The sequence below is a fragment of the Staurois parvus genome, unplaced genomic scaffold (assembly GCF_062004578.1).
Source record: "Staurois parvus isolate SC_StPar_1 unplaced genomic scaffold, SC_StPar_1.0 ptg000082l, whole genome shotgun sequence".
In the NCBI taxonomy this organism is placed as follows: domain Eukaryota; kingdom Metazoa; phylum Chordata; class Amphibia; order Anura; family Ranidae; genus Staurois; species Staurois parvus.
Window position 1 is genome coordinate 4,918,174 of NW_028317878.1, and position 27,055 is coordinate 4,945,228.

The following is a 27,055-nucleotide window of genomic DNA, read 5'->3' on the forward strand; positions in this document are numbered from 1 at the left end:
CTAAATTGACCCTAGTATGTGTATGTAAGTTAGGGACTTTAGATTGTACACCCCTTGAGGGTTAGGGACTGATGTGAATGTACAATATATATGTAAAGTGCTGCGTACATTGACAGCACTATATAAGTACCTGAAATAATAAAGTATTACTGGGAATGTGTCTGTCATGTTTTCTGCATGCGACACAGATATTATGCAGAATCTCTTGTTTACATTAATATATTTATACATGGCACAGTCCCTCTAAATCACTTTTTAGAATGGTGAAATCAGTTGTAAAAGGTCAAACAAGTCTACCGCCACAAATTGTATCCTCCAGCAGAACCAGGCAAAGTTACAGATTTCCATGCTTTCGTTCTGGTAGAACTTGCACAAGAGCGATTTAGGATTGTCACGTGACTTGAAATTACTTATTAGATATTTGTTTGCCATAAAAAATAGAGACACAAAGCTGAAAATAGTAATTATGTAAGTTTGTTTTTTTTTTTGCATTACTTTGTACTGGTAAACCAAATCTTTATTAGTGACTATAAATTGTTACTCGAATATTTAGTTTTGCTATAAAAAATAATAAACAGACACAAAACTGAAAATGGTAATTATGTGAGTTTATTGTTTTTTTTTTTATTTTTTGCATTACTTTATGCTGGTAAACCAAATCTTTTGAGTGAATTAGTGACTATAAATTGTTACTTGAATATTTAGTTTTTCTATAAAAAATAATAAACAGACACAAAGCTGAAAATGGTAAATATGTAATTTTATTGGTTGCCTATTTGAAACATTACCTTCTTAGTGGTAAACCAAAAGCTTAAAGTAGCAGTCAAGTAACCGTGTTTCAAGACAACAGAGATACTCACAGGCCTTTGCTTACAAATGATAATCAGGTAATAACCAGAATCTGTTAATGATAACATTATCAGTATATTAGAAATTTTGATAGAATTTAGATCATGAAGTGACAGAAATGTAGACATTACATTATGATGTTAAAAAAAGAAGCAAAAAACCCCACAAAAAGTAGATATGTTTTCCCCAACTGCATACATTTTTTGCTTTATCCTCACTCCTATCAAATTATATCCAAAAAGGGGAACATTTCCATTTTTAGTTCTGAGATGAGATATTCCTATAGCACGGCTAATAAGTAATAGTTACATAGTGTAGCAAATCCAAAAGTGGGAATTTCCTTCCTTTAGCAAGAGGTCTAGCCACACTGAGACCCCAGGGGGAGCGGAGATATAAATGATTTTAAACACCATGTTTTCCAGGCCATATTAAAATAGTTTGGTGTGCCCCTTCTTTTAACAAACCCTTTAACAATACCTTTGATAATGACAGCCCCAGTGAACTGCAGAAAAAAAAAAAACAGCTTACGTGGAATTGCCCTTAGCGGTATCCAAGCACAAGTTAAGTAAACACTTGTGTACAGAATATTGTATATGCAATAACTTCTGTGTATAACAGCAGAGGATTAAGAATATATAAAGATATGTTTTTCAGTCTTAGGCCCCATGTACACGGGACCCTTCTGAACGATGGAAACTGACTGCTGGAAAACGTAGGTTAAAAAAGGTCAGTTTTGCCGCGTTTGCATTCCAAAATGCCCAGAATGCACTGAAAAACAGTAAAAAATGAACGATTTCAGACATTTTGAGAGAAATTGAAAGAACAGAAGCAGAGAGAGCAGTATTTGTTCAGATTAGCTGTCTTTTTTTTTTTTGCGGTGTTTGGTTGTGTTCCAGCTCATTTCTGTGCAGAAATTATTGCAGCAATGTCTAACATATTTTCTTTCATGCAAAACCTCAAAGTATGGTGTATCAGGTCCATTTGAGTACCGGGAAAACGCTTTGCATGCAATTTTTATGATGAAAAAAGGCTCTGGACAGCATCTGGAAATGGAAGAGTTAAAAAACGCTTATAAAGGTGGTTAGCCGCATTTACAAGCATTTGAAACGCTGATAAAATCTACTCCTGAATGCAAGTTTGGTGCGTTCAAAAAAACAACTGTAAACTCAACTGCCTGTAAACGACTGTAAACAACATAGTGTACATGGGCACATAGGAAAACGGAGAGTTCAGGGGCTGCTGAAAAAAACACAGAAAAGCTCCTAAATGTCAGTTTATCAGCTGCAGTGTACATGGAGCCTTAACCAACAGCTTCCATGTTATAATGTTTAAAACTATACATTTATTGAGTTTATTTATGCCATGTATAGATTATAAAAACATCTGTATCATGTATAGCATACTCTACCGTCAAACCCTACAGTGTGCATATTGCAGGTAGAGATATAAAGCAATCTTCGTGGTGGGCTAGCAGATATGTCTGACTTGGGACTTTGAATACTATATAGTTTCATTACTTCTCAGCAATTAATATGAGAAGCTTTATGCAAAAAGAGATATCCTCAACCACAACACATAATAAAAATCCTTATGGAAACATGCCATCAAGGCTAGCTCAGCACAGGATTATATATATATGTAGACTGTACAGTGTGTTTATATACTGTTAATTGTAGGTTATCATTGTTTTGTGTATTGTTTATGTGGGAAAAAAGGTAGCAGTATTATTGGACTGATATGTGCTAGAGCACCGCTGTACTGTATACAATGGAAGATATAGAATACTGCACTGTGAAAACTGGAACTGGTTCAGTGCTGTCTAAGCGTATCGAGAGTTCATTGCCTCTCTATGCTGATCCATGGGTTTATTTTGCTTTCACAGTTTGAATGGACATGAAACTAAAGGGCAGTATGGATGCTGATGTCAGCTGATAGAGATGCTGTAGGAAACACTTCAATGGGTTTCCAAGCAGTGAAAAATGAAAGCAACAAGGAAACTGTTCACCCTTTAGGACAACCCACATTTGATAGAGACCATTGGCTGCTATGTATTTTCACATAAGAATAGTGCTTTAAAGTGGCTGTAAACCTCTGAAATGAAAAGAGCATATCCCTCTATAGTGTGTACTTGTCTCAATCCACAGCACACCGTGTGATTTTTCCTCTTCTCTTTTCCCTCTGCTATCTGTATTAGCTTCTTCCAACAGGTCCTCCTGATACCACATTATCTCCATAGACAGCCCCGACCCCCCCTTTAGTAGGTGATACAGAAGGCGAATGACAGCCTCGGCTGTGCATGTTTCATTATGAGACTGTGTGTGTGGGGGAGGGGGGTATCCTTTCCCTCCACTTAAGTTTCACATTACACTCATCTTTCCTCTCCATGCAGCATGTGAGGTCAGATCCCCCCTTGCCTTCTGGAGGTAAGAAATAGCCTTTGATGTGTGTGTTTTAGAAGGCTGTGGAGTAGATAGTGCGTCAGATAAACAGGTACAACATATGTAGGAGGATCTGTTTCATCTCTGTGTATCACCAGAGGCTTGTCACTTCAGTGGCTATGTGTAAGGGTTTACAAACTCGTTAAGAGAATGTACCACCAATGCACAGCAGCTTGATCTCCATATGGCCTAAATACAGTGATACACTAAATAAAAATTAAACAGCAAATGGACACACACATACTAAGCAAATGCTCAAACATGATTAAAAGATACTAATATGTTGCCCATACAAAGTCAAATTTGAATTCCATCAGATCAATAAACTGTGTTGCTACAGTGGCCATAAACAGCCTAATCCAATGGTTCGAAACATTACTACACAACTGGTATAATCGCACCCTTTTCATTGCAAAGCAATACATGACCACTAATCTACCAGAATGGATATTGTTTGAAAGGATTTTTTCACACCTTATCCAAACTTGTCAGCTATATAGCCATTGGGAAATTTAGCTTTACTTGACTACCTTTGGATTTTTTGTATGTCATATTTAAGGTCCATGCAACCTGGCATTCTCCTAAATACTTTTTTTTCTGGTAGGAGAAAAGCAGCTGAATAAAAGCGCCTAAGCTGGGTTTTGTAAACGCGTTCAAATTAAGGAGCGCTTGGTCGTTTCTTAATTTCATTGCACAATTTTAATTTATTCTGGCCATTGAAATAAAAAAACACCTAAGCGCTAAATGTTCCCAGCTCTTAGGGGCATTTACACACATTTCCTTTTCATGCCAAAACACAGTTTCCAATTGCCCCTCCATCTAAACTCCTCTAAACATCTATGCGTGCAAGGACACATAGACTAATGTGGGGGGGGGGGGGGGTTAGAGGCAGGGAAAAAAAAGCAACTTTGTGAGGTCTGTTTTATGTAACACCAAATGGATTTTTATGCCTAGTGTACATGGACTCTAAAAGTCCAAATACAGCCAGATCTTTTTTTTTTTTCATTTCAGATAGATTCGGAGAGGGCAAATCTGTCAAATCCCAACTTCAGGCAAATGGTGCCCCATCAGGTTTTTAAAACAAAAAAAGCAGCTCCGGCTGCAATACTTGCCTCTTCTCCTGTGCTTTCCCTTGCAGTATTTCCTTTTCTCCAGTAGATGCCCTCAGTTCCAGGCACCATTTAATATAGAAAAGGCTATTGTGACTTCAGGGCATCACGGACCCTAAGGGATCATGACCATGGTCTCCTGAGCTACCCTAAGGGATCATGACCATGGTCACCTGAGCTACCCTAAGGGATCATGACCATGGTCCCCTGAGCTACCCTAAGGGATCATGACCATGATCCCCTGTGCTACCCTAAGGGATCATGACCATGGTCCCCTAAGCTACCCTAAGGGATCATGACCATGGTCCCCTGAGCTACCCTAAGGGATCATGACCATGATCCCCTGTGCTACCCTAAGGGATCATGACCATGGTCCCCTAAGCTACCCTAAGGGATCATGACCATGGTCCCCTGAGCTACCCTAAGGGATCATGACCATGGTCCCCTGAGCTACCCTAAGGGATCATGACCATTGTCCCCTGTGCTACCCTAAGGGATCATGACTATTGTCTCCTGAGCTACCCTAAGGGATCATGACCATTGTCTCCTGAGCTACGCTAAGGGATCATGACCATGGTCCCCTGAGCACACCTACAATGCTGCAGAGAGTGATGCTGACATTGAGGATTGCCCACCATTGGAGAAGTTCTGATGTAAGAGAAAAAGCAAAAAATACACCCAATAGGGAGCAATTTAATTCAGAAAAGGCTATTGTGGCTTCAGGGCATCACGGAGCCACTACCCTAAGGGATCATGACCATGGTCTCCTGAGCTACCCTAAGGGATCATGACCATGGTCTCCTGAGCTACCCTAAGGGATCATGACCATGGTCTCCTGAGCACACCTACAATGCTGCAGAGAGTGATGCTGACATTGAGGATTGCCCACCATTGGAGAAGTTCAGAAGAGGACCCTGTGTCACGTGACCAGCCTAAAGAATGTAAGAGAATAAGCAAAAAATACACCCAATAGGGAGCAATGGGGTTCTAACTGTTGCATTTTAGGAAATATTTCCCATTAATACTTGACATGACACAACATCTGGGGAGAGGGGGAAACAAATAAAAACCTGGCAGAGGTTTTATCCCTTCCTGATTCTCTCTACAATAATATTTTCCAGAGATGAGCTTTTAAAGAGCACTGGGCTGTGGAGGGGGCGGGGAAGTCTGGCTCAGTCTCTCAGCGGATTGCTGAGAGGCTAGGCCAGGTGTCGGTCCAGGCTCCTGGGTGGATCCGGACCATAAGGTCGCAATCTTTCCCTAGCCTGGACCGGATGAATGACGTCAACCAACAGTGGACTTTAGCACGTAGTGAGATGAAAAAGGGTCTCAGGAGTGCAAAACAAACTGCACTCCTGTGATCCACAGAAGTCCAACCAAACAAGATTTGGCTGTACTTCTCCTTTAAAGCTTGCATGTTTCAGTATATAATTACACTTCTTAAAAGGCACCATGCACACATAGGTTGTCCTATTTTTATTGGAAAATGCTCTGAAACATGCGATTAGTGTGACCTTGGTACGCAGATGCAAGAAATGTGTAGTAACTCTACTACTGTATTCAGGAACACATACCTGGAATTGCCGAAATCAGAGCATTTCACAGCTACAAAGACTTTGGATTATTATAGTGATGTGTTATTTTATGAGAATGTCTCACTATTGCTACTTGTATTTGCTGGCATGCTCTATGAAGTGATGTAAACATGCTGTGCTGCTGTCCATCTGTGTGCATCCTCTCTGGTTACATGTGGGCACAATGTAGTTACAATGTGCAACTAGACCACTAACAGAACTGGTTGTGAACCGCAGTATAAAAGAAATCCAGATTGCTGAGCTTTATCAGCATACTTATTGTTTTCATCAGCATATCAACTGACTTGTATGCAACAGCTACCCTCAGATTCGAAATTTGGAGATTTTTAAGTGGCCTTTGAAGAAATAATGGGGGGGGGGGGGATTTATCAAATCTGGAACAGTTGTACATGGCAACTAATCAGCTTTTATCTTCAACTTGTTCACGTAAAGTGGTTGTAAACTTCAGACATGAAATATAAACAAAGTATATCCCTCTATAGTGTGTGCTTGTCTCAATCGTCATTTCTGTCTGCTGTTCCAGTCCTCTGCTATCTCTATGAGTAACTTCTGACAAGGTTTCCGGACACCAAAAGGTAAAAAGGTGACAGAGGAGGGAGCTCTGGAACATAGCTTGTGATTGACAGCTACAGCCCTATTCCTGTGTGCTGTGTGAAGGGAGGTGTTTCCCTTCCCTCCTATCAGCTCTCCTCAGGAGAGTGTAACTTCAGCTCTCTACCAAACGGTCTACTGATGGGCTTGTTTTTACTTCCCAATATGTGAGTTTTTACATTGTGGATGAATACATTTCCATTACATACTGCATTCAGAAGGCTCTTTTTCCTTTTCCTTCAGCTCTCTGCCCCCCTGCTCTCTGAAAGCTCAGATAAACTGTATACATTCTGCACTCTGAATGGATGTAGAGTGCAGCAGATAAACATGTACAACTAATGTAGGAGTATTTGTTTTATCTCTGTGTATCACAAGGCCAGTTACTTCACTGGGCATAGCCTAGCGTTTACAACCACTTTAAGCTTTGAAAATAAAAGATAGAAGCTGATTGGCTGCCATTCACAGCTGCTCCAGTTTTGATAAATCTCCCCAGTGTATGTAAACTAATGCAGATTTCCTAAGCATTCAAATGTAGTGTATTTCTAAAGCTGCAACACAAAGCTCAATATTCCAGAGGAAGAGAGAATGGGGTATATGGTGGGTCAAGACGAAGGGTTTCTTATCATTGTATACACACAAATAATTTTTATTCTAAAATGATTTTTTTTTGTTTACCAGATAAATAACTGAAGGTCAAGGTACAAATAATGATTTCCAATCATCTAGTGATGAGCATTGAAATCATATCTATAGGTGCCCCAGTCACAATGGAAACATTGATGCATTGCAGACAGGTAAAATCCATAAAGGCTTTACCCAAGTAAAGTCTGTATGATGTGAGTGTTTTACATTTTTAGATCAATATGAAGACTAGCAACCTGTTGAGGTCTTTTTTATATAACACCAATTTTTTTTAAACACAAATGTGGACTAACACTGTAGCCACCAAGGTTTTTCAGGAACTGGTGACATCAGTGCAGTACTGGCAAGGCTCCAAAAGGTTGTTTGGCCTGTGTGAATGGAACAGGCAGACGTAAAGTTACCTTCTAGATTTTAATTTCATCTGAATTGAAAAAATAGCCGCTGATTTAGACTCTTCTATGCTGAAGGGTCCACCAAGCTACATGGTATAAAAAAATTGCTACAGGCAGTTCTTCCCATTCCATTATTGCAAAAAGGACAAATCTAAATTCACTGCTAGCGATGATCCAACAACATTCCTACAATCCATTATGTGAAGATGGAAGACTAATACAGGCAGTTCCCAGGTTACAAACAAGATAGGTTCTGTAGGTTTGTTCTTAAAACAGAGTTCCAGTTGAATAATAAAAGAAAAAAAATACAAAAGCTACAAAAACTGTAGCTGCTGACTTTTTATATACAGCCACTTACCTGTCCCTTGGTCCAGCGGTATCCTCACTACCGCTGGTTTCACCAGCCATCTTCTGTCCCTGGCGCTGGCATCTACAGTGTGGGAAACCGGCTGTGACAGCTTGCGGCTTCACAGCCGGGTGCCCACTGCGCATGCGCGGGTAGTGCTGCACTTTGGCCTCGTAGTCTTCTGGGACCTGTCACGTGAGGGAGGGGGAGGACAACTTCCGCTTCCGATCGCCTTAGGTGATCACACCGGAAGTGGGAGCGCGTACCTGGGTACCCGCTCCCCAAAAGTGCCAATTCTTAACGGGGAGCGGGGGACAAAGCCTTAAAGCGGAACTTCCTCTTTTGGGTGGAGCTCCTCTTTAAGTTGAATTTGTATGTAAGTTGGAACAGGTACATTTTTTATGTGTAAATCCAGCCAAAAAAAATTTTACGTTTTGGATAGCATAGGGAAGGGTTAAATGGCTGTGATGTAGGATTGCTGACCAATCGACTGGACAGTAGGTGGCAGCATGCGGTGTGTAGGAAGATGGCCACTCAGCGTTTACCGGGACCAGCATGATGTCACACTGCCTTTGTTCCTAAGTATGGGGCATATATATGTAAGTTGAATATTTGTAACTCGGGGACTGCCTGTACCAGGGTACAGTTATGGCATAATGTAAAATGTAATAAAGAGGCCACAAATATTAGGATGTCCTGGAGGTGGAGACATAAACTGATCTCAATCATGGGCCCTTTAAAATTAAACTGGAGAATCCCTTGAAACAGCTGTTGTGACATCCATCCACCTCTCGCAGAATGAAAGGCCACACACTAGGGCTGAAAACAAAGACATGGTAGTGCAAAGACTTTATACTGAATAACAATCTCAGCCATACATGTTCAAAATAACGAAACAGGATTTCTAGAAAAAACATATTATTTCCCTGTAGTACAAATGCAACATAAGTTGATCGTAAATTAAAATTTCTTTAGCAAGTATTTCCATTGTAAAAAAAAAAAAAAATGTCAGCCAACATTTATACTGGAGAAATTACATAAAAAAAATACAAAAAAAGCAACTCCAGCTTGCTATTTAATGATAGTCTTAAATACTGTTTATGACAATATACCAGGATCAGCCACCAGGACTTTTTTTTTGTTAAAAAAAAAATTGAACAAGAACCAAATAAAAAAAAAGTAGAACTCATAATTTATAGATCTCATGTATAAATTAAAAAAAAAAACACACCACGTATTTTAAATGAAACAAAAAAGCAAGAATATAACATTTAGCAATGTGCTCCAGTGCGACAGACTAAATCTAAGGTCACTTTGTAAGTTGACAATTTTGTCTTTTTTTGGGGTGTTAAGGTCTTTCTTTGAATTCTCATATCTCAGTATTTGTTTAAAAAGAAGATCAAATGATAAAAAATAAAGACAAAAAAAAACAAATACAGTATATTGATATAAGAATGCCTCTTCTTGTACAACCTAGGTCATATTATACACCAAATTTCCACGTATGAAGCAGATAATGTTGTACAGCCATGATGATATCAATTTGTAGTATGTCACATGGTCTGTACAAGTTTAGTGCCAGATAAAAGCAGCTTCCTCATATTTTTTCACACATAGTCCAGTGCTCAACCTCTGGCATGTTACAGTATACCACTGCTGCCACTACATTTTGGGATAGTTTGTCTCTCCTTATAACTACTGCTTTAATGAGTTCAGTGTTTTATTTTTGTTTCTTTTCTTTCTGTGAATCTTTTTTTTGCTCAGATTTGAACAGTCTTCTTGGAACAACCATGATGCTGCCATCACTATTACAGTGCAGTGCATATTGGCTTGGATTGACCGGCCTGCCCTGATCATCTCGTAGTCGGCTAAACACATTGCGGTAGAGGTCATTGAGTTTCTGTTTCAAGTGGCTCACGGACTTGCTGCATTGAGCTTTCTCTTTTAAAAGCTTTTCTTTCTGTGCCTTTAACTGATTTACATCGTCCTCCAAGTTCAAAATGACATCCAGCTTACGTTTTCTACAGTTCTGAGCAGCGACCTTGTTTTTCCCCCTACGCCGAATATCTCTTATAACAGATATCTGTGTCTCAGTCAAGTAATGCTTGGATAACATGTTGTTAAACATCTCTACGGGCATGCTAACAATTTCATCTACAGAGAAGGGAATTTTTAGGGATTTAGCCCGACGTTCATCACGGCTGAGGCTTTTCTCCATTCCACCAACACAGGGGCTTCTTAATTTACCTGATTTTGCTGTCCAGCTGTAATGATGTTCAGGACTATGCTCTAACTGGTCAGGCAGCTGATTGTATGTATGGTTATGGCGGACATTATTTAACGAAACTTCATCATAGTAACTTTCATCATCTTGATAATCCATCTGGCAAAGTTTGTTGATATCTGTCCAGCTTCCTCCAACTGCCCCTTCTAGGCCATCATAAGAGACAGATTCAGAGTCACTGCTGTAGCCAGCAGCTCCTTCATCCTCCCCAAAGGTTACAGATGAAGAATCAGATATGCTTGCAGATGCAGGGCTATGGCTTGAATTAAGAGAAAGTCCAGAATCTGAGTCTGGTTCTTCAAACAACTGAGACACCTCCAAAGGATCAAATCCTTCTTCCAGGGCTAAGGACATTAAATTAATTTCATCAAATACATTCTCGTCAAGACCAGAAAGAAGATCTTGATTTGTTGAGTTTCTAGAGCAGTTATCAGTAGTTGGAAATAAAGATGTTAAATCTGTTACACTCAGGGGTCCTCCATGAACAGTAGATGAGTTTAACTGCATGAAGCTTTCTGGTGTTGGGGGCAAATCTTCAATGGACCTGACACTGTGACTTGATGTGTACATGGCTTCCTGCAGACTTACATCTTGGCTTATTGCCTCAGTAAAATCCACGTTGTAAGGTGCAGTAGAGCTGATTGGATTGTTGGTATTTGAGATTGACTGGATATCCTCCAGTGTAATCTGGGAAAAAACACAAGATTCAAGGATTCATTTTACTGTAGTTGTATTTGTAGATTTATTTATAGTAGTCTATGACCCCAATCTTAAAAATGGGAAAAAACACAAGATTCAAGGATTCATTTTACTGTAGTTGTATTTGTAGATTTATTTATAGTAGTCTATAACCCCAATCTTAAAAATGGATTGTCAGCCAGTTTGGCCCCAAAGGTTCATTATTAATGCAGACACTAAAGCACAGCCTTTAGCTTTTGGTCAATCCATTCGAAACCATAAAATTAAACCATGCCATTTGTCTTGCTATCCCACCTAACGATACCTGTGCACAGAATAAACTCTTAATGACTCCCTCTCATGTTACAGAGAGCAGCTGTGAAAATCCAGATGGGAAATCAAACCTTTGAAGGTAAAGTTGATTTTTACAGTCTGTCTGGAAACAATTACTATCTCTCCTTTACAAACAGGCTGGAACTATTTTAATATAGTATGTTGTTTAAAGGCCAACTAAAAATACAAAATTCCAGCCTATTGGTGAAAAAAGGGAAGAAAGAAGCCTAAGTAAATGCTGCTATCTTGATATTGTTAAAGAGCTTAAACATAAGAATGGGTCTAATGAAGAGCTTCCAAAAGCACAGTTACTGTTTGATGGGATAGCAAGAGGCATGGGTCACTTTAAGTTTTTGCTAGATATTGGATAATTGGGTCACTCACCAGCTTGTTACCTAGACCCCATTAGCGAGAGGCCTGAATTTAAACTTTCTGAGCAGGTCACTTGCTATGGTCTTCAAAAAATTGTACTCACTTTTTTTAATCAATTTAATATTTTTGAGGAAGAGTGGCAAAGATTTCAATGTGAAATGGCTGAGCCAGGAACTAAGCTGGAAATATATTACCACAAGAGTTCCTGAAAGACAAAATGAGTCTGTGGACAAGTCTAATGCTGAAAACAAATGTTTTGGATGGACTGCCGTTAACTATAGGCTGCACTGCTTTTACTATTATGTACACTGGGTATGCGCCAATAGGTGGGCAAATCAAAGAGGTGGCTTTACCCTGTGTGGGTATTGACTTCACTTTTCCTATTAGTCATCTATTAAAAGTTTACTTACACACTATCACAATATTGTGAATCAGGTTAGGACCAGTAAACCAAGAACATGGTCTGTATAAAAGAGGCGATCCAGGCAGAGCAGTGTTTATTTGCCAAAGGCTGGTTGCCTACAGTCTCCAGTGATGGAAATCCAGCCCCAAATGTAGCACTCCATTTCAGATCATTACAAGTGCAATTAAATTAACTGCAACATTTCCAGGACCAAAATACCTAAATGTACTTACATTTATATCAGGCAGGGAAAGGAGGTCTTGCCATAGTTCACTGACTGAATTCCCTGGTCGGGGGGAGGGCTGGGTATTCTGAAGAGATGTTTCACTTGTGCCCTTCACAAAGAAATCACAATTTAGTGAATGGTGTTAAACATGCAGACATGCAGAATACTACAAAAATGAACAGGCTTTGAGCTTACAGTGAACCTGTCAGCCACTGTAAAGTAAGAAAAGAAAAGTTAAAGTCCAGCCCAAGGAGCATTCAGCTAAAGATGCTTTCCATTACAATTTGAAGCCTGAAATCCCATCTTTTTGTACCTTTGATTTTGTTTCACTTGGTCAAAAGGGCTTCCCTGATCTCTAGGCAATTTCCCACTGACCTGACTTCACCCTCTCCAATAGGAGTCATTAGACAAGTGCAGGGTTTTGTTCAGATATCAAACCTCTAATAACAAAGTAAAACTAAAATCAGAGAGGTGCACAGACAAGGGTTTCTGGCTAATACAGGGAACAGCAAAGTCACAGGCTTTTAGTTTTAAATGTTGTATGACTGTCAGTGTTGCTTTAGGATACCCTGGATATTGGATCACTGAAATATATGGGCACCTTAAAATGTGAGCAGACACACCCAGTTAAAGGTGGGTAAACAAGGTTGGAAACTTTGTGTGGCCCTCCCTGTTTGACAGAAGTTGACTCTTGTGGAAGGAGACTGGTAAAAAACTTTCATTTGATCAGCCACTGCAACAGTGATCAGTGTATTCTGCTAGTGGAGTCCCTCTGTCAGAATACAATAGCACAGCAGGGAGGAACCCTCCATCCACCTCCTTTGTGTGGATGGGGGAATCCATATTTTTTTTTTATTGGCTGAGCAAAAAACAACTTAGCATGTATACCCAGCTTAAAAGTTACTGAGGGTAAAACTTGCCTGTGAAAATTTATATCAGTATTGCCTCTATGCCTGCCTGGTCTGTGAAGATTTTGAAATGATTTTTGTTATCTGCAGAAAGTATTTTATGGGGGGGGGATATATTGTTTCTTCATTGTGAGTATGTGTTTTTATACCATGAATAAATATGAAAAGGAGATCAGTCTTCTGTAAATAATATTGTATTTTTTTTTAGTAGGTAAATGATTTATAGACTTATTTTTCTGTACAGTTTGTAGTTATATATGTATTCAGGGAAGTCATATTTATTATATATGCAGGCTTGGCTTTCTGTACAATGGGCAATATTGCTCCTTCTCCTAATGAAAGTCTATCCTGAATAATAATAATAATAAAAATAATAATATTTATAACTTGGCCAACTCACTGAAAAACAAACAGGGTTTGCTTATAGTGGCTAAACAACCTTGTCTTTTAGTGGCCGGTCTACACATTTCTACACTATATTGCCAAAAGTATTGGGACACCCCTTAAATCATTGGATTCAGGTGTTCCAATCACCTCCATGGCCACAGGTGTATAAAATCAAGCACCTAGGCATGCAGACTGCTTCTACAAACATTTGTGAAAGAATGGGTCGCTCTCTGGAGCTCAGTGGATTCAAGCTTGGTACCAGGATAGGTTGCTACCTGTGCAATAAGTCCATCCGTGAAATTTCCTTGCTAATAAATATTCCACGGTCAACTGTTGGTGGTATTATACCAAAGTGGAAGCAACTGGGAACAACAGCAACTCACCTACGAAGTGGCAGTTCATGTAAATTGACAGAGCGGGGTCAGCACATGCTGAAGCGCACAGTAGCCAACTGTCTGCAGAGTCAATAGCTAAAGACCTCCAAACTTTGTGTGGCCTTTAAATAGCACAACAACAGTGCGTAGAGAGCTTCATGAAATGATTTTCCATGGCCGAGCAGCTGCATCCAAACCTTACATCACTAAGTGCAATGCAAAGTGTTGGATGCAGTGGTGTAAAGTATGCTGCCACTGGACTCTAGAGCAATGGAGACGTGTTCTCTGGAGTGATGAATTACACTTCTCTGTACGGCAATCCGATGGATGTGTCTGGGTTTGGCGGTTGCCAGGAGAATGGTACTTGCCTGACTGCATTGTGCCAAGTATAAAGTTTGGTGGAGGGAGGGATTATGGTGTGGGGTTGTTTTGCAGGGGTTGGGCTTGGCCCCTTAGTTCCAGTGAAGGGAACTCTTAAGACGTCAGCATAATAAGACATTTTGGACAATTTCATGCTTCCAACTTTGTGGTAACAGTTTGGGGATGGCCCCTTCCTGTTCCAACTTCACTGCACACCAGTGCACAAAGCAAGGTGCATAAAGACATGAATGAGCGAGTTTGGGGTGGAGAACTTGACTGCCCTGCACAGAGTCCTGACCTCAACCCGATAGAACACCTTTGGGATGAATTAGAGGGGAGACTGTGAGCCAGGCCTTCTCGTTCAACATCAGTGCCAGCCTGACAAATGTGCTTCTGGAAGAATGGTCAAACATTCCCATAGACACACTCCTAAACCTTGTGGACAGCCTTCCCAGAAGAGTTGAAGCTGTTATAGCTGCAAAGGGTGGGCCAACTCAATATTGAACCCTACAGACTAAGACTAGGATGCCATTAAAGTTCATGTGCGTGTAAAAGCAGGCATCCCAATACTTTTGGCAATAGTGTATATTTAATACAAGTCTAATTTATTTATTTATATAATACAATAACAAAAATATGTAATAAAAAGAATGTAAAATAGGAAAAGCAAATACAAAATTACTTTAAGGTTAAACTGCTATAATAAGTCATAATATGCACTATAATTCTTCATGTGCTACATTAAATAATGCTACCTCTCATGTTGTATCCTAGAACACTAGATGGCTGTAGATTTGTAAATTTTCATTTCAAACCATAGTATATGGTATGACTATATGTAGATGAAGAGTACAGATAGCGTCTTTTTATTGTCTTCAGCCTTTAGCCTGTAAAAATTACTCTGCATTTGGGGACAATTGAAGCTTTGCAATAGAAAAGACAGTCTATTTTGGAATTGCCAATTAGGCCCTCCAGTTGTTGACTAAACAACTGTTACCAATTACTGAATAACAATGCAAATGATTTTTGTGACAAAGCCCAAAAGTGCAGCAAAACATCTGTTTCTGTCTTAAGTGCTATACATAAGAGCAGCTCTGAGACAACAGTGATGCTAGATAGAAGGTTTAATCACAGTAACGCACTTCATGGCTCCCCAATGCCATGTCTCTGTTATTGTTAGCTATTGTACAACTGTGTATTCCTATATTTTATACATTAGAAAAGGTAAACGGTATACCTTCTGCAGTTTAAAAGGCTTGTTAATATGTCAGGCACACAAGTCATAACTATCTATTCGGCTGTTGCGAAGAAGCCATCCTAAGTATCCAGAATTCAGTAAAATATTAATAGCCCATAACAAGTAGGATTGTTCTAGGGTAGTGAGTGTGAAAAGTCCTAAAATGTCAGAACTATATACTGTATATTGCGGGGGAAGACTCAGCTGGTATTAGCAGGGGTAAACCATCCAGGAGACAAGGAAACCTAGAACAGTCCAGGCAGGTTTGTCCTGCAATTTTACTTGGCAGGGCAGCAAACAAACACAGTTGCAATGCAAGAGGGCTTTGTACTGTAATTCTATATCATAAAAACAAACAAAACATCCGCTTCTCAGAGTCCAGGGTAACCTTGACTGTTGTACCATTAATAGTATAAGAAAACAGGAAGGTATCTGTGATTATAAAATTATTATCCATTTAAATAACAATTCTCTGACTATAGCCCAATAGTAAACAAACAATCAGATTTCAGTTTAATGCTAGGTCAGGTAAAGAATACCTTTCTTACCCCACTGCAAGAAAATGGCAATAATATACACTGATCAGCCATAACTTTATGACAGGTTAAGTAAATAACTGATTATCTTGTTACAATGGAATCTCAAAGTTGGTGGGATATACAAGACAGCAAGTAAACATGTTGCCCCTGAAGTAGATGTGCTGATGTTGCATACAGTGAAGGAAATAAGTACCGGTATTTGATCCTCTGCTGATTTTGAATGTTTGCCCACTCACAAAGAAATTATTAGTCTAAAAATCGAATGGTAGGTGTATTGTAACACCGAGAGACAGAATAGCAACATAAAATTGAAAAGAAATGCATGTCTAACAAATGATGCACTTATTTGAATGTTCATGTGGGAAATAAGTATTTGATCCCCTTCACAAAACATGACTTAGTACTTGGTGGCAAATCCCTTGTTGGCAATCACAGAGGTCAGACGTTTCCTGTAGTTGACCACCAGGTTTGCACACATCTCAGGAGGGATTTTGGCCCACTCCTCTTAGCAGATCCTCTCCAAGTCATTAAGGTTTGGTGGCTGACATTTGGCAACTCAAACTTTCAGCTCCCTCCACAGATTTTCAATAGAATTAAGGTCTGGAGACTGGCTAGGCCACTCCAGGACTTTAATGTGCTTCTTCTTGAGCCACTCCTTTGTTGCCTTGGCCATGTATTTTGGGTCATTGTCATGCTGGAACACCCATTCACGACCCATTTTCAATGCCCTGGCTGAGGGAAGAAGGTTCTCACCCAAGATTTGACGGTACATTGCCCCATCCATCGTCCCTTTGATGCGGTGCAGTTGTCCTGTCCCCTTAGCAGAAAAACACCCCTAAAGCAGAATGTTTCCACCACGTTTGACAGTTGGGATGGTGTTCTTGGGGTTATAAGCAGCATTCCTCCTCCTCCAAACACGGCGAGTTGAGTTGATGCCAAAGAGCTCGATTGTGGTCTCATCTGACCACAACACTTTCAACCAGTCCTCCTCTGCATCATTTAGATGTTCAATGGCAAACTTCAGACGGGCCTGGATATGTGCTTTCTTCAACAGAGGGACCTTGCGGGCACTGTAGGATTTCAATCCTTGTCAGCGTAGTGTGTTACCAATTGTTTTTTTGGTGACTGTGGTCCCAGCTGCCTGAAGATCATTGACAAGATCCTCACGTGTAGTTCTGGGATGATTCCTTACTGTTCTCATGATCATTGACACTCCACGAGGTGAGATCTTGCATGGTGCACCAGACCTAGGAAGACTGACAGTTGTTTTGTGTTTCTTCCATTTGCAAATGATTGCACCAACTGTTGTCACCTTCTCACCAAGCTGCTTGGCGATAGTTTGGTAGCCCAGTCCAGCCTTGCGTAGGTCTACAATCTTGCCCATGACATCCTTGGAGTGATCTTTGGTTTTTGACATGGTGGAGAGTTTGGAATCTGATTGCTCCTGTGGACAGGTGTCTTTTATACAGGTAACAAAATGAGATTAGCAGCACTCCCTTTAAGAGCCTGCTTCTAATCTCAGCTTGTTACCTGTATGAAAGACACCTGATATCCAGAAATCCTTCTGAATGATAGGGGATCAAATACTTATTTCCCTCATGAACATGCAAATCCATGCATCATTTGTTAGACATGCATTTCTTTTGAATTTTTTGTTGCTATCCTGTCTCTCAGTGTTACAATACACCTACCATTCGATTGTTAGACTGATAATTTCTTTGTGAGTGGGCAAACATTCAAAATCAGCAGGGGATCAAATACTTATTTCCTTTACTGTATATGTATTGGTGTCCATGCTGACCTTTGTCCACAGCTAAAAGCATCTACAATGGGCTCGTGAGCATCAGAACTGGACCACAGAGAAATGTAAGAAGTAGGCCTAGTCTGATGAATCTCATTTTTTTTTTACATCACGTGGATGACTGTGTGTGCGCGTCACTCACCTGGAGAAGAGATGACACCAGATTGCACTGTGAGAAGAGGGCAAACCGGCAAAGGCAGTGTGATGCTTTGGGAAAGGTTCTGATGGGAAACCCTGGTCCTGCTATTCATGTGGATGTTACTTGGATACGTACCACCTACCTAAACAGTGTTGCCGGCTAAGTACACCCCTTCATGGAAATGGCATTCACTAATGGCAGTGGCCTCTTTCAGCAGGACAATGTGCCCTGTCACACTGCCAAAACGAGGAGTTTGAGGTGTTGACTTCAAATTCTCCCAATCAAGTCCGATCCATGGAGACCCTACCCCGCAACTTACAAGACCTAAAGAATCTGGTACTGACAGCTTGGTGCCAGATACCACGACATACATTTGGAGCTCTAGTGGCATCCATGCCTCGACAGGTTTTGGCAACAAAGGACTCAATATTAGGTGGGTGGTCATAAAGTTATGGCTGATCGGTATATAATACATCGTATATAAACAAATACACTTACCTACATCCATGCTTGCTTTCCTTCTTGTGGAACCCTTTTCAAGCTACCCGTGTGTAGCCAGTGTTCCTGCCCCCATGACACCATTTTAAAAACGTATTATGACCTGCACATGCGTGCGATGGAACGCATGATGTCATGCACCTTGTCTCATACGCATGTGCAACACAACATTACACTCATGTGTTTTTTTTTTAAATGCCTTTCCCTGAGATCTTGGGGAGTGAGGTTTTTTTAAAACCGCAAATGATATTAATTACGGCGCATGCACTAGATGAACCACCTGACGTCATGCGATTCATCTCGCATGAGAATACTGTCAGCTCTTAAAGCTTAAGTACAGGATCCCCTGAAGGCAATAGTGAGGTCACCTTCCCAGGGGGCATTTGTGCCGTCATGGCTATACCACTAGTGCCTTCAGGGGAAGCAGGATGTGGTTGCAAAAAAGGCAAGTAAATTAATCATCAGTGGTAGATGATTTCACATCAGCATGCAGTGATGCATATTCATATAAAATTTAGTAAAAGGGGAAAAGGTCTGCCTTAAAAGATAATGCGGCTTATATTGTCTACTGCACTTTGCATATTACAGTTGCTCAATGAATAATTTGAATTTTACTGCCTTGTATTTGTTGATGTATTTGCCCTTGAAAAGCCCTATCTAAGAAACTAAATACATAAATAGAAAATACTGCTTTTGCATCCTTTGTGACTTCCAATTAAAGACACAACATACAAATGCTTTGCATATAATACCTCTGCCCTGATCAATGCTGGTCAATAATTCAGAAGTCACATCTATAAAATGCTCTTGCAGTAAAATTAAGGGATTTACCTCTAGTGCATTTTCGGTTTGTGCTAGCAGCTGAATAAATTCTTCAAAGAAAAGAGAAGGCTCTGTCGTGTTTCCTTCGATCTGAAAAAGGGAAAATCGCTAAATAAGACAACAGATAAAAAGTATAATGCAGTAAGACACAACCTTCTAATTATTAGGAAAAGAAAAAATGGAGTGCATGTGAGAATCTTTCATAGGCTGTATGCATATTTTACTTCCAAAGTACATTTATTATTTTTACTGCTCACCTGGTAACTTGTCAACCTATTTTGTAGGGTAAATGATTGGAAAACTATTAAAAAAAAAAAAAAAAATTGGGAGTTTTCAGGTTTACAAAAGTACTTCAGCGGGATTAAAAGAAAGCTATCAGGAGAAAATAATGTATTCTGATAACCGTATGTGGTTCTTCTGTGTTTTTTTTTACTACACGTGGCATTATGTTATGTTTTTCTCCACAAGCTGATCAGTAACAGTGAGAGGGGTTAGGACAAACACAGCTACGGGTGATTACAATGGTTTTCTTTGATTCCCATATCATCTCTGGCACCCAAATGCATTGTGACCTCTTTTTGGTGCAGTCTACTTGTCTATCTGTGTAAACGAGGACTGAACACACAGTTCTTATTCACAGATTATTAGTTGCATTTAGGGATACAAAACTGCATTGCTTGGAAATAATCCTACAGTTTTAACATGAATATAAGAGTTAAATAGGTTTAAAGTAGAACCAATCTGTGGAAGCCATGTCTAAAAAAGCCAGGCAGAGGGCAAATGACTCTTCAGTAGTATTGTGGTCTCCCTGCAACTTATCTTTTCACATTACTGACATACCATGCCTTGCTCTGTACGGAGGTGGCCATCTTACTAGAGGCAGGGTTTTGCTTGCTCATGTCAGAGCCTCCAGCAAGGAGAACAGTGAGCATCACAGTAGTGTCATCATCAAATCCCACTTCACCCCACATCTGAGACTAGCGGTCACATGCAGCAGAGGCATTGTGTTCTTTCACACAGGTGCAGAGAGCAGTACATCATGAAAAACAAATGTATCTCTGCGCCCAGGAGCAACCCTGTGTTTGCATACAGCTGCCTGTACAAATCAGCATTAGGCTATACAGCTCAGCCTTTACTTCCCACATGCATCAATGAGCCTTGACTGCCCATGACCCCGTCACTGGTTTTCCCTCCTTGGGCCACTTTTGGTAGGTCCTGACCACTGCAGATCGGGAAAATCCCAGGAGATCTGCAGTTTTAGAGATACTCTGACCCAATCATCTAGGTATTACAATCAGGCCCCTGTCAAAGTTTTTCAAATTCTTATGCTTGCACATTTTTTCTGCTTTCAACACATTGACTTCAGGGACATATTCACTTGCTGCCTAATATATCCCACCCATTTTAAGATGCCATTGAACGAGATAACCGGTGTTTTTCACTTTACCTGTCAGTGGTTGTAATATTATGGCTGATTGGTGTATATACTGGATACCATTTAAAGAGGAACTACAGTCATTTTTAAAATAATTAAAAGACAGCAGCTAAAAATACTGTAGCTGATGACTTTAAAAAAAAAAAAGCAACAGACAATTACTAGCCCAGGAGTCCACTGCTGTCATCATCTGGTCCGGTTCTGTGCTGGTCTTTGCATCCCTGGTGCCGCCATTTTGGCTTAGGTGAGAAATGCGGAAGTGGGAGAGGGTAGCTGTCATAAAAAAGTGCCTGCTTCCAGGAAAAGAATTTCAGTAATGGAAGCAGAAGGGAGAGGAAGATGAGCGGAACATTCGCTTTTAAAATGATTCCCATACTGGCGCTCCTGGCTCCTCTCCTCTGCACAAGTGGCACTTGTGCAGGCTCGCTCCCAAGCCCTGTTGTCTCAGTCCCACCCCCTCCTGTAAAGAGATATATCTTTAAACTGGCATCCATTTTGTATAGTGGCTTTCAGATATGTAACTGCTTACATGTAAACAGTTAAATTTGTTTTCAGGAATTGCTTTCATTTCTAGATTGTAAGCTCGAAAGAGCAGGGTCCTCAATCCCCTCATGTTTTGCATTGTATTGGTATTGTTCTGTCACATGTTCTGTCCCCCTTTGTAATGTACAGCGCTGAGCGAACTATTGGCGCTTTATAAATACTGTATAATAATAATTTCTCTGTAACCGGATGCACCGTATATGGTACCCCTCAGCTATTTGTCATTTCTGTTCTTCACGTTTCTATACTGATAAGAATGTAATGTTTCATTCTATATAACATCACTTGCTTTGTATTAAACTTTTAGAAATACTGCGTTTACACTTTGGTGTCTGGAGCTTTATTTCTCCCGGATCCGGTGGTAGAGATAAGAAAGGACAGGTCAGACTATAGATAGGCAGAAATTGATCCTATCACCTGCTACACCAGAAAAGTAATAGAGGGGAAATCTTCTAATGGGGACACCAGTTCCCAAGAGATTCCCTTAATTTACAGGGATTTCCTCTCACTTCTTGTTTTGGCTATTTTTTTTTATATGTTTTTTATTGTTTTGGCAAATCTCCCCAATGAGACAGATAGCAAAAATAGCTCACAGAGGTTACTCTATCCAAAATGTAAAAGAAACGCTTTGCCTATACTACTTCAAGCTCCTCAGTGAATGTGATTTCGATTCATCAACTGTTGAACAATTTCGGATCTCTGTGCTTGTTTACTCAGCTACGTCAAAATGCCTTCATTTCACAGCTCACTGAAGTAGAAGATTTCTTACAAGGCCTTTGAACACAAGAATACAGAATCACTATCCCAGCTTTGAAATGAATACATCAGCTGCAGAAATATCACTTCCTACCATTTTCATTTCCTAAGATTAGGAAAAATACTTGCCAGGCACTAGTTCAGTATTATATCTTAATATGTTCATAGAAGATTAGAGAAATGATTTGTTATTTTGTGATTTTTGGGTAATTGCTATTTTACACTAACCAAGCACCAGCCAAAAAAACCACAATAAAAAAACACTAATACAAAAATAAAATGCATATTGCCAATCACATAATATGTGATACTTTCTAAAACTGCAGAAAACTGGAGATATTTGCTGCAGTTTTCCTATGTGCTCTGAAGCTAAATGTGCCTATTTCTTTTTCTTGTCAGCCATTGCAGGCTAAAAAGGCAGCCAACAGCTGGGCAGATCTCTGCATAAGAATGATGGGCAGTGAAAGACCTTTCCCTTGCTTAGTGAACAATCCACACCATTGTTGTCTCCATTCAGATGCAAAACAAGTTGGAGTAGGGGGATCACCCTCTGTCTATAGAGAGAAAGGGACTATTGCCTATATAAGTCACAAAAAATGTTTGAAGTGCCTGCACGCCTTAAAAAGTACGTCATCACGTATGAGTGCTCATTGTTGTCTTATAATTGAATTCCCAGCTAAACCTAGTCTTACTAATGCTCCATCCCACCTCCTAACACCTATGCTGACCTGCATAAGAATTATATATTTACGTGCCTATTTTCAGCCCAATCCAGCCCGGTCACTTGATCTCCTATGTCAGTCAGCGGCGGTTTCAGGGAAGAGGAGAGAGCACTTGACAATGGCTGGTAAAGCCTAGAGCGGTGACGTCACCCGTAGGCTCCTGCGGCCCAATCCGTCATTGGTGCTCGTGGAGCAAATGCCTCGACGGGTTATGGTGAGTGGTTATAATGTTATGGATGACCAATGTATGTATTCATATAGCTTATAGTGACACTAACAGATATCCTTAGGTCCTTGTATACATACTGCCTAGGTGCAGCGCATCCCTCATGGCGTTTTAGTGTGGGGACATAGCACCTGTTCCTCCTGGGTGCAGTAAAATGACAAAAAACAATTCCAAAAATAATTCAGACACATCCACTAATTAATGCAGAGCTCCATCCAAAAGGTGAAGTTCCACTTTAAGGCCTCCTGTTTGTGAAATGGCACTTCTGGAGGGGGGAAGCAGGTACCGGATATTGACAGGTACCTGCTTCCACTTCTGCTCTGACTGCCTAGACCAGGGGTAGGCAACCTGCAGCTCTCCAGCTGTTCCATCATGCCTCAAGTCATAGCTGTGACTGTCAGTTTTGTAATGTTGCAATGCCTCATGGGAAATGTAGTTCCACAACAGCTAGAGAGCCGCAGGTTGCCTACCCCTGGCTTAGGCTATCAGAAGTGGAAGTTCTCCTCCCCCCTCCTCCTCGCAGTCTTCTAGGACATGTAGCAGATACCAGAAGACTGCAGGGCCATTCAAAATGTGTGGCGGGGCTCTCGCATGCGCAGTGGGAGCTTGACTGTGAAGCCGCAAGCTGCCACAGCCAGGTGCCCACAGTTAAGAAGCCAGCACTGAGGACAGAAAACAGGAGATGAATACGGCGGGGTGGGTACAACGCTGGATCGTGGGACAGGTGAGCGGCCGTTTATTAGCTGCTGGTTTTTAATTTTTACACAGGAGACTGGAGCTCTTCTTTAATGGCCCTGTAATCTATTTTTTTATGAAAATGTTTCTGTGTTTTTTTTCCTGCTTGTAATATCCTCCATGAGCTCCTGAACCCCTACTTTTCCCCCACACGTCTGTTTGGAACATGCAGGTGCACCGCTCTATACACACTACTATGGGAGAGAGCAAAAGAGGGTGTTACATGCGGGACCAAACTTGGAGAACAAACGTAGCCACTGAAATCAATAGAAGGTACTTTTAAAGATACATATTTGAATAGATTTTTATAGTGTAGAGTCGCTTTAACTGTGTGTTTGAAACCTGTTTCATACTAACACAACATTGCAATATCTGTAAAAATAACAGTGATCCCGGTTCACAAACTCATCTTCCAAGCAGAATAAGAAATCACACATAAATCAAAAAGTTGATGCTGAAAAGTTGGGTATAACCTTTTCTTAGCCGTACGCCACTAAACAAGCCTATTCAGCAAGGCAAAGAACAATGTGCTGAATGCAGCACCCAGGACAAATCAATCAGAAATCTCTTTTATAATCTGACTGGTTGCTATGGATTACTGCCTTTTGCGCATTATTCCTCCTGCTTTATTCAATACGTCTTAAGTGACAGAACAGAAAGCTGATCCTCCGTCTTCCTGGATCTTGGCAAGATCATGATCCACTCAATGATTTGTGACTTCACTTATTACAGGACGTACCTCTGATCTTAGGTTGCTGTTGGCACTTGATTCGGTATTTCTAGCGGCTCCTGTTGTGCCATCTTGAGAGTTTTGCTGAGCTATGTCCTCGTCCGGTCCTCTCTTCCCATTCTCACTCTGAAGGTAGTTGTAGTCATAGGAATCAGCAGCGTATCCCAGCTTTTCTTCTTGTTTCTGAAATACAGTGTACATGTGGTTATTTTTACTCTATATACAAGTAATTATTGTGTCTGTAAAACTGTACAGTGAGGGACAAAATCCCAGTCTTTTTTCTACAAGCCAAAATGTTCAGTTTATTTTATTTCAGGTTATAACATATGAGACATTCTGAAAGACCTGGCCACCTAATAGGAAATTGCCAAATAAATTCTATGGAAAAAAGGCTTTCAAGCTTACCAGACGTGGTGCCCATAGAGTTGAGGGTCGGATATGTCTTACATACATGCCCAAGTCTAAAGCAGTGATTCTCAACCTTTTATCAGTCACGGCACCCTTGAAAGATATGCAAAATCTCGAGGTACCCAGTCCAAAAAATGTAAATAAAACTTAAATTTTAATTATCAATGGAAAACCTGAGCCTGTTACGACGCACAAAACCACCTTTATGAAATGAAAGGGATAGCAAAAGCTTGATTTTTTTTTTTAAATTTAACATAACAAACATGTTATACTTACCTCTGTGCAATGGTTTTGCAGAGAGCAACCCAATCCTCCTCTTCTAGGGTTCCCCAGCCAGACGTCTAGCCAATCCCCCTTGCCAAGTGCCCCCAGAGCAGGCTGCTTGCTCTGGGGGCACTCCTGTGTGCTAGCTCCCAAGCCACCTCTGTGGGTCTATGGGACACACAAAGCATGGCTCAGTCCTGTCTCCCACTCCCTCCTTACTGGCTGACAACAGCGGGAGCCAAAGATTCCTGCTGCTGTGACTCAGCAAATGGAGAGGAAGAGGCCCAGGACAGCTGAGGCTCTCATGCACATCGCTGGATCAGGATGAGGCTCAGGTAAGTATTAGGAGGACTTTGGGGGGAGCTGAACACTAACATTTTTTTACCTCCATGTATAGAATGCATGAAAGTAAAAAAACCTTCAGCCTTTAGAACTGCTTTAACTTCACATGAGAAGCCTCCCTTTACATCAGAGGTCCCATCACAGAGTCAGAGATCCCCCCTTACATCAGAGCCCTCCCCATCACAAAAGAAAACCCTTATGACAGAGTCTCCTATACAGCTGATCTCTGATTCTGGGCAAACTGGTTCTTGTGTTTGCAGCATCCCGGGGGAATCCAAAGGGCACCCCAAGGTTACATGTCACCCTGGATGAGAAACACTAAAGTATATCATATCAGTCTGTGATAGGCTTTGTACTCTTTCACCATCTGTGCTGTCAGCAGGTATACAATTTAGTTAAGTACATATACATAGTTACATAGTGACAGTTAGTCTGGCTGTATAAAAAACAAAAGTCCATCCAGTTCAACCGTTAAAAAAAAAAAAAAGTTATAATCCTATACCCACAGTTGATCCAGAGGAAGGCAAAAAAACCCCAGCAAAGCATGATCCAATTTGCTCCTGCAGGGGAAAAAATTCCTTCCTGATCCCCAGAGAGGCAATCGGATATTCCCTGGATCAACTTTACCTATAAATGTTAGTATTCAGTTATATTCTGTGTATCCAAGAATCCAGGTCTCTTTTAAAGCAATCCACTGAGCTGGCCAGAACAAGCTGTTGAGGGAGTCTATTCCACATTTTCCCAACTCTTACAGTGAAAAAACCTTTCTGTGTTTGGAGATTAAATCTCTTTTCCTCCAGACATAAAGAGTGCCCCCTTGTCCTCTGTGATGACCTCAGGTTGAATAGCTCTACACCGAGTTCACTATATGAACCACTGATGTATTTATATATGTTGATCATATTCCCCCTTAATCTCCTCTTCTCAAGAGAGAATAAATTCAGTTCCTCTAATCTTTCCTCGTAGCTGAGCTCCTCCATGCCTCTTATTATTATTATTATAATACAGTATTTATATAGCGCCAAAGGGTTTGCTCAGCGCTGTACAATAGCAAGGGGGACAGAACATGAGACAATACAGTACAATACAATACACAAGGGGTTCGAGGGCCCTGCTCTTTTGAGCTTGCAATCTAGGAGTTCTCAGTTTAGTTGCCCTTCTCTATACTTTCTCCAGTTCCCTAATATTCTTTTTGTGAATTGGTGCCCAAAAGTGAACTGCATATTCCAGATGAGGTCTTACTAATGATTTGTACCGGGGTAATATGATATCTCTCTCTCTGGAGTCTAAACCTCTTTAATACAAGAGAGGATTTTGCTCGCTTTAGAAACCGCAGCTTGGCATTGCATGCCATTATTAAGCTTGTGATCTACCAGAACTCCCAGATCCTTCTCCACCATTGATTCCCCCAGTTGTACTCCCCCTGTATGATGCATGCATATTCTTAGCCCCCAAGTGCATAACCTTACATTTATCAACTTTAAACCTCATTTGCCACATAGTTGCCCAATTAAACAGTACATTGCGATCAGCTTGTAAATTGAAGACATCCTGTGAGGACATTATTCCAC

General features: G+C 40.6%; 1 protein-coding gene across 1 annotated transcript in view; it reads right to left on the reverse strand.

The window, feature by feature from the left end:
• Positions 1-739: 739 nt before the first annotated feature.
• Positions 740-27,055, reverse strand: part of NFE2L3 (NFE2 like bZIP transcription factor 3) — a 71,828-nt gene continuing 45,512 nt past the window's right edge. The window contains exons 2-5 of the mRNA XM_089669922.1: positions 24,480-24,653; positions 19,333-19,413; positions 12,266-12,367; positions 740-10,933 (exon numbers count right to left, since the gene is read on the reverse strand). Of these exons, the coding sequence (XP_089526048.1) occupies positions 9,683-10,933; positions 12,266-12,367; positions 19,333-19,413; positions 24,480-24,653 (1,608 nt within the window). The 3' untranslated portion in view covers positions 740-9,682. The remainder of the gene's footprint in view (positions 10,934-12,265; positions 12,368-19,332; positions 19,414-24,479; positions 24,654-27,055) is intronic.